Raw genomic sequence first — 8,859 nt, 5'->3', positions numbered from 1 at the left:
GGAAATGTTTGTAGCTATTGCGAAGCCACATGTGTCTGTCAGTAAATTCTCTGAATTGAAATGTGAAGTGTTAATCTTATCTCAATAAAACTGTGACATGCTGAGGAAATAAGTTTTCAGAACTCAGCTGTCATTCATGATCGTGTGACGTCACCCTCCTCCCGCAGGAACTGGCGCTTGTTCATCAATTAAAGCGCATTTCACGTTTACATTTGTTCTGTACGACAGCGAATGCTTGCACACTGAGTTGCACATATGAAGGTATGCGTTTTCACTTCTTTTTTTTAACTTTTAACACAACTTTGTTTTACATCCATTTAATCGTTACTTTGTAAGTGATTTCCTTTGGCTGTAGTTTAAGAAAGACGTTTAACATCCTCATAGCACCCTAACATCTCACATATTTTACTAATCTTTACTAAATGTTATGTCTTTTGACATTAATTTTTTCGGCGGTTGTTTCTGGGATGAATATTATTGTATCATCAAGTGATAAATAATATTATAAATGTGTATGCTGGAAAAACTGACATCATCAAGACATTATCATAATACTTCTCGTTATTTTAATACAGTATTATCTAATATATGGTAAGAGCAGCACTTCGAGATTTGAAATTTCTCGTGATATGCAATGATGTGTGTCTGTGTGCACTGACTCGGAGACTGATCTTCCTGTTTTACTGCAGTCCCCCTGCAGCACAGCCAACATGGGAACCCAAAGAAAGGACAGCTTCCTCTGGGGGAAAGGTATGTTCTTCTTTAATCATTTTCTTAAGGTCTGAGATTGAATTAGGGGATTTTCAGGCAAAATGTTCCAGTGCACCTGTAGTGGGATACCTGTGATATCCCCTTCATCTAAACTTGATCACTGGACATTTTGTAAAGGCCTACAGTATGTGTGTGATATAAAGTACCAGCAGTGTTTTTAGTGTTAAAATTAAGGATATAACATTGAAGGATCTAAGGATTCTCAATAGCAACCTGTGTGTGTGTGTGTGTGTGTGTGTGTGTGTGTGTGTGTGTGTGTGTGTGTGTGTGTGTGTGTGTGTGTGTGTGTGTGTGTTACTTGAAGAGAGCTTAAAAATGACTTAAGGATTCAATAGTATCATATACTGTCCCATAGGGCACAGTACATATTTTGTGTGATATCATCCACAGAAATTTCAGTGTTGTGTAAATGCAACCAGTAACCGACCAAAATACATCCTATGTGGGGTAGTTCTCCAAAACAGAATTAGCAGTGTTATATTTAGCTGATACATTTGGGCTGCGTTTGCACTTCAAGGTATTCTTTCTGTTCTATTCTTCTTCTGCATGAGTGTGAGATCCAGGATCTGATGTGAGACTGTTGCTAACTTTTGATCTATTTGTGCTCCCATGCCATCTTCAGCACCTTTAGCTTTCAATACAAATGACAAGAAGCAATCTGACGTCCATAAGCATTTGATTCTAGATGATATTCAGGTATTTGGCTTTATAGTGTCTTTCTGCATATCATGATTATTAAGAGTGTCATACAGTATATAACATAGGCTTTTAAGCACATAAATACAAGTAGCGTATTTGCTAAAGAAAAATGTAATACAAAACTTTGTAAAGAAAATGATAGGAGTTAGGTATTTGTGTTGACAAAGCTTTGGCTGATCAATGTCTTCACTCTTGCAGAAACTCAGGCTGGAGATTGAAAGCATGATGACAGAAATTCAAACAATGGAGGCCGATGATGAGAAGTGAGTATTCACCGCTATCACTCAACTCTGAGGTACCATAGCAACTACAACAACAAAAAAATCAATCAAATGTATTGGGACGCTTGCGACATAATATTTTTGCTGTGTAGTTTCTTTCTGTATTGCACCGTTCTTCATGACAGTATTGAATCACTGTGGTCATTTTCACATCCACTTTCACAATGGTATTGTTGTTAGATTAAAGTTATAATCTCTAATAAAATAAAGCCAGATCTTTCCTCCCCTTGCAGTATGAATCCACGTGCATCAAAATTTCTCCTGAAACTGATCACAAACTGATACTATGTAAACTGCTAGAGCCAAGCATGTAAATCATATTATCAATTCGGGCCTCAAACTTAACGTTGCAATGTGCATTCCATGGTCAGGAAAAGGTGCTTGGAGTCTTTTAGTTTGAGAATACACCGTGTGTTTATGCAAGACACTTTGCATGTGCACTAGAAGCTGCAGAATTGAATTCTACTATGAATGTTAACATTTGCAGGTTTAGTTTTTCACACATCACGAAACACCATTGATGAGCGTGGGTACCTGTTTCCCGTTTCTTGGTATCAATTTTACGAGAAGAGCTTTGGCTCTAAACATTGCTAACTTTATATGTAGACATAAAATGTTAGACAGGTTATATGCAACAACCACTACACACTTAAATCATAATTTAGCTGAACCAACACTCTATTGTCTTAAACAGGCGCGAAACGAATGTACAGTATTTCATTTTTGTCACAATAATGCCTTTTTTTTATTCTCCTCTAGTAAAAATGTTATGAAGAACAAGAGAATCCAGTGTGGAAAAAAGAAGTTTAACATGGACCCAAAGAAGGTATGAAGAATGAAGAATGTGAGTTGCATGCTGTGAAACAGTGTGATGTAGGGTAACTGCTTCAAAACTACAAGCAGATTTAAGCAGACTAAACTAGGTTAGAGGAAGAGGGGGTGGAGAGAGACGGAGAAAGAAAGATAGAACCACATCCTGTGTTTTCTGTAGAACAAGTGAGCTGAAGCCACACTGCATTTTCCGAGTAGCTCGGTATGCATGGTCAGTATGTTAAAAACGACGACCAGTTTTGATCTTTTAACCAAACCAATTTCCCCCCAATCATATGAAACCTATATGTAAAAGATCTCACCAATGAAAGGTTGAGTGATGCAATTGATATACCTATTAAACCTTATTCAGAGCAGTTTTCTTCTGCTGTAAAAAGCTCCTAGATCACTTATAATTTTCCACCGCTCATGTTGTCTGGAGTTATTTGTCTACTAAATGTATTGGAAAGATATTTTTGCAGTGTTTCATCTGCAGAACAATCCAAAAACACATTAAATAACAGTAAAACCCACTGAAGAGCATGTTTATCCCTCACAACCTCACTATCATTCTCGTTAAAAAACAAAATGGCTCTGCTGTGAATAAGGTCTTGCAATGGTCAATCATGTGTCAAGATCTGTATCTTATATCCTGTTTCTTAATGAATGTTTGATAACAGTGGTGCCAGTGGTCTGAGGTATAAAATCAACATTATTTCATTGAGCTTAACTGTGTCATTTTCAGGGTATCCAGTACCTGGTGGATAATGACCTGTTGGAGTGGATACCAGAGGCTGTGGCTGAGTTCCTTTACAAAGAGGAAGGCCTCAATAAAACAGCTATTGGTGATTTCTTAGGAGAAAGGTATTATGATGGTTATATTTTTGTGGCGAATACTGCTTGTGGCTCTCATATAGAGAATAAGATATTTTCTTCTTGTATCCGCAGGGAGGAGATCCACCTTCAGATCTTGCAGGCTTTTGTTCACCTTCATGAGTTCTCAAACCTTAATCTGGTTCAGGCTTTGAGGTGAGAGGAGATCCTCATCTTGATGTTTAATTTTTTTTGTATCATTGTAACATACAAATACTGATTTTGTCAATTTGGGGGGAATCTGTGATTGTTTGATTGTGGACATAGACAGTTCTTGTGGAGTTTCCGTCTACCTGGTGAGGCTCAGAAGATCGACCGTATGATGGAGGCCTTCGCTCTGCGCTACTGCACCTGTAACGCTGGGGTTTTTCAGTCCACAGGTAGTTTGCCTCTGCGTTTAGAGGATAGGTTTCATGTTTCACTGCCAAGATAATGAAAACATCAAAATTCAAGAGACATTTACAAGCCAAAATGCGTTTTTTTCCTTATTGTTAACAATTCAGCATATTGTTGGGCCTATGCAGTTCATGGTCATATTAATACATGTCAGCGTTTGACTATATTCTGTTAATTGGTAGTGTCCATCTAGGGGCTTTTCTTTTCAACTTGCTTTTCTTTATTTTTTCCTATCAGAAATTTTTGTAATCATCAAAAATTAGGTTTCATTCCAACGTTTGAACACTCAAAATTCATCCTGTAAAAACCATTTTGAAATTGTATCAACTTGTATCAAAATTTGAAACACAACTTGAATAGATGTATGGCTTTGATTTTCTTGCAATTTTAGAATACTAATGATTTAGTAAAATGTATATTTTGTTTGGGGAAAATGTTTAGTTCAGTATATTTGATTTACAGTAAACCTGAGCTTCTATAAGTTTTTTATACTTTTCATTTTTTGCTCTCACTTCTGCAATAATCTGCTGAGTGTCTTCTTTAAAAAAAGACCAATCTTAGGTCTGTATTCCGAAGCATTCCTGAATTACATCCATTTAAGTTTAGAACTGCCACTCAAAAAGGGAGGTGACATTTAACAGTTTAAGGGCATTAAAATCTGGGTCCTGAAGTAAAACTAGTTGACTACTTTCATGTATACATTTGAAAATGCTTATATGTGTGTGTGTGTGTGTTCGTGTGTGTGTGTGTGTGTGTGTGTGTGTGTGTGTGTGTGTGTGTGTGTGTGTGTGTGTGTGTGTGTGTGTGTGTGTGTGTGTGTGTGTGTGTGTGTGTGTGTGTGTGTGTGTGTGTGTGTGTGTGTGTGTGTGTTGCAGACACCTGTTACATCCTTTCCTTTGCTATCATCATGCTCAACACAAGTTTGCACAACCCCAATGTGAAAGACAAGACCACACTAGAACGTTTCATCAGCATGAACAGAGGAATTAACAATGGAGGAGATCTTCCCTATGAACTACTCGAGGTGAGAGAGGTCACAGGGTCACATTTTCCCTCAAATCACAGCTTTACCAGACCAAACACTCACATCTACTGTATTTTATAATCCACGGGTTTTTCATTCAGATACACTACCATTAAAAAAAAAAAAGGAATCAATATTTTTATTCAGCAAGGATGCATTAAATTGATCAAAACAAGAGACAGTAAAGACATTTATAATGTTACAAAAGATTTATATTTCACATAAATGCAGTTTTTTATCTGTTTTTCGAAATTAACAATAAGCAGAAATGTTTCTTGAGCAGCAAATTACATTTTGTTAAAAATAACAGTTATTTTCACAATATTTTTGCTTTTATTGTTTTAATCAAATAAATGTAGATAAGTATTATGAGCGTAAGAGACTTCTGTCAAAAACATAAAAAATCATACAGACTTTTGAACAGTAATACGGTTCTTTTGTAAGTCGCCTTGGATAAAAGCATCTGCTAAATGCATGAATGTAAATGTAGTTAGAAATGTCATTTGTAAGGAACTTAATTATATTAATATTATTTATTTAATAGGAAAATTAGTTTTGGGTTTCACTTTATTTTGATGGTCCCTTTAATACATTCTGTTGTCTATAAGTAACATTGCACCTACATGTCTACTAACTCTCATTAGAGTATTAGTTGAGTATTGGTAGACTGGTAGGGTTAGGATTAGAATAAGTTGACACGTAGTTGCAAAGTTACATAGAGTCAGTAGAGTGTCTGTTGGAGGACCATCACAATAAAGAGTTTGCAGATATGAAACATGTAGTTGCAAAGTTACTTATAGTTAACAGAATGTTCAAAAGGGACCATCAAAATAAAGTGTCACCTAGTTGGGTATATCTGTTTTTATATAATCCACTGTTTATGTCATGAATTTGTAATGATCAAGTGTTGGTATTTTCTCTTTATGGAAACACTATGTAGAAACTTTATGAAAGCATTAAGAATGAACCCTTTAAGATCCCAGAAGATGACGGCAATGATCTCACGCACACTTTCTTCAATCCTGATCGAGAGGGCTGGCTTCTAAAAGAAGGTTTGTTACTCTTTCGTACAGCTAATACTTATATAATGTAATTAATAAAATGATGACATGACAGCTTCATCCCTATTATAATAAACCTCTGTTTTCATTGCATTTAAGCATTTTTCATCATTAGTTTCATCAAGCAGCATTACAAGTTGTGAAACAGCTCAGTGCAGCCCAGCCAATCAGATTAGAGGAATGTTCTTTCTGATCATCTTGATATTTCTGAATGTTAGTAACAATTGTGGTTAATCCATAGGTGGCAGAATAAAGACCTGGAAAAGGAGGTGGTTCATTTTGACTGATGGCTGCCTCTACTATTTCCAATACACCACTGTAAGTACTCTACCTTTACAAAAATGTCAAGTTTGCTGATATAAAACACATTACTTTTTTCCCCCCAAGCTGAATAAGAAGAATAAGAATATTCATAATTAATTAATTAAAAGGCCATTTTTCCCTCCCTAGGACCAAGAACCAAAAGGCATCATTCCCCTAGAGAACTTAAGTGTGAACGAGGTGGAGGACGGACACAAACAGGTACTATTATCACTGATCCTGTAGATAGTTTGTTTCTCTATAGGTCACTGAGTGATAACTTCAAGCACAGTCTAGATTTGCTTTAATCAAACTCTGCCCAGATCATGGTTTCTGTTTTCTCTTCTGAGTCAGTATCTCGTAATACCAAGCGGCATTTAGATGTTTGTGATGTAACATCCTCTTGTAACCATGGAATGTAACCTTTTGAAAATGACGGCATATGCATTTTCTCTTTTGAAATGTGTGCGTTCAGTTCTGTTTGGAGTTGTTCAGCCCTCATCGCAAAGGAGAGACGATAAAGGCATGTAAAACAGAGACAGATGGGAGAGTTGTGATGGGCAAACATCACTCCTACAGACTCAGTGCTGCCTCTAAAGAGGAACGTGCAGACTGGATCCAGGCCATCAGGTACCAGACAGCACAGTATGAAGTGAACAATTAAAAATAAGCAGATACTATAAACATGAACAATTTCTGAATGGCACACAGCCCTAGTTTGACATCCAGTGTTTACAAATGTAATTCAAACCACATCGACATGAGGTTTGAAATCCAGTTTTGCTGGAATATGCCTGTTTACTTTTCTAAGTAGGATTCCAAGTATTTTCTCATCATTTAGGACAGTATTCATATGTAGCATAAAAAAAATTAAATACTTTCTTAAGTGGTGTCTCCTTCCGCGTACAACACACTATGTGACATTCACTAAGTAGTGAATATTGAATGAGTGAACGAGTCAATGGTTTTAGTCTTCTTTGAAGAGAGCAGAGGCAAAATTTCCAGTTTTCTGTCCCGTTTTTCAACTGCACTAATGCTTACATCATTATTATAGCAACCGATGTAGCTAACGCAAGTGTATTTATATAGCACATTTCATACACAGTGGTAATTCAAGTCCTTTATATAAAATAATAATAGTAAAAAATGAAGGAATATGAGAGACAAATATGATGTAGAAAGAAGATATTTACGACACTGTCTAAACAAGTGGATCACATTTTTATCAGCTGTCAGTCCTTGTAAAAGTCCAATGTGTGAACAAATGAGAGCAGGAATGAGTCATGGGAAAGAGGAAGTTAAGTATGTTTAGAAATTTTCACACACTTAGACATTCAGTAACAATAAAATAATTTAAAAAAAGCTTTGACAGAGGAACTGAGAAAGAAAAGTGTCACTGAGTCTAACCGTTTCCTCTCTTGTTCTTAGAGCTTGTATCACAAAAGACCCATTCTATGACTTGGTATCTGCACGCAAGAAGAAGATCATCAGCCACACCGAACAACACGATTAAACAGCTGACAGATGAATGAATTGAGGAGATCTGATCTTTCTAAACAGTTGCACACAGACTGAAGTACCAACAGTAGCCAATGGGACGTTCATGGGTAGACTGGACTGACGGAAAAGATGAATGAGGTTCTCAGGGTGCTGATTGTCAGGCCTCCCTCTCACCACACAGAGGTCACCGCAGCTACGTGTGCAGCCTCAGGGTTCACTCACACAGAAGTGTTGTGCTCAGGAGTTACGTCAAATTTTTTTCCCCTATTTATTTAAAGCTTACGAGAAATCTTGGAAAGATCGGTTTCTTTTATTTGTAAAATATTGTAAAAAAAAAAAAAAAAAAAGCCATAACTCTGAACTTGAAAACGTTTGCAGTGTCACCTGGTAACTGTATGTTTTTTTTTCTAGTCATGTTTAAATTTGATTTTTAATGAAAAACATTTGAATTAAGCTACATTTAATAGGGTAAAAACGTTTTCAATCACTATTTTATCCTGTGTATTTTCCATTTGACTAAAGCACATTTATAATACTATAATTATAGGTTTTTTAAAAAAAATCTTATTAACATGTCCATCTTGTAAATATTGCATTGCCGGTTAGCATTATTGTTTATTAGATTGAAATTGTTCATATTCTGTACATAATAAATGTTTTATTTAATGCATATATCATTATTTGATTATAAGCTTATGTAATTACAGATAACTAATAAATAAACTAGTGAATACATTATAACCATGTTATTAAAATATAATGACTGCAATAGGCTGATCTAATTAGAGGTCTTTACCGAACAACCCTCGTTTGTCCAGCAGAGGGCACTGTTGATCAATTCCGAGAGAGAGAGAGAGAGAGAGTGTGTGTGTGTGTGTGTGTGTGTGTGTGTGTGTGTGTGTGTGTGTGTGTGTGTGTGTGTGTGTGTGTGTGTGTGTGTGTGTGTGTGTGTGTGTGTGTGTGTGTGTGTGTGTGTGTGTGTGTTGCTTTCATATATGAAAAAAATGGCGAGCGATTTTTACAATACACACTGATGTACATACATTTACTGTAGATACATATTCAATCCCATGCTTGACTCTGCTTTTTCTGTAAAGCTGATTTGAAACGTTATTTATTGTGAAAAGGCTATAGACTACAGATA

General features: G+C 36.1%; 1 protein-coding gene across 1 annotated transcript; it reads left to right on the top strand.

Moving 5' to 3' along the window:
- The first annotated feature begins 131 nt into the window (after positions 1 to 131).
- Positions 132 to 8,484, top strand: cyth4a (cytohesin 4a). The gene is made up of 14 exons (XM_077212582.1): positions 132 to 261; positions 690 to 750; positions 1,394 to 1,467; positions 1,669 to 1,733; positions 2,511 to 2,577; positions 3,307 to 3,425; positions 3,510 to 3,590; positions 3,702 to 3,814; positions 4,706 to 4,854; positions 5,795 to 5,906; positions 6,157 to 6,233; positions 6,366 to 6,437; positions 6,691 to 6,845; positions 7,644 to 8,484. The coding sequence occupies exons 1-14, from the start codon at positions 256 to 258 to the stop codon at positions 7,726 to 7,728; spliced, it is 1,236 nt and encodes a 411-aa protein (XP_077068697.1). The 5' UTR covers positions 132 to 255; the 3' UTR covers positions 7,729 to 8,484.
- Positions 8,485 to 8,859: the final 375 nt, after the last annotated feature.

The sequence above is a fragment of the Siphateles boraxobius genome, unplaced genomic scaffold (genome assembly GCF_051911475.1).
Source record: "Siphateles boraxobius isolate OS27281-9 unplaced genomic scaffold, OSU_SipBor_1 66, whole genome shotgun sequence".
Classification (NCBI taxonomy): Eukaryota; Metazoa; Chordata; class Actinopteri; order Cypriniformes; family Leuciscidae; genus Siphateles; species Siphateles boraxobius.
This window is presented reverse-complemented; position numbering and strand designations above follow the sequence as displayed.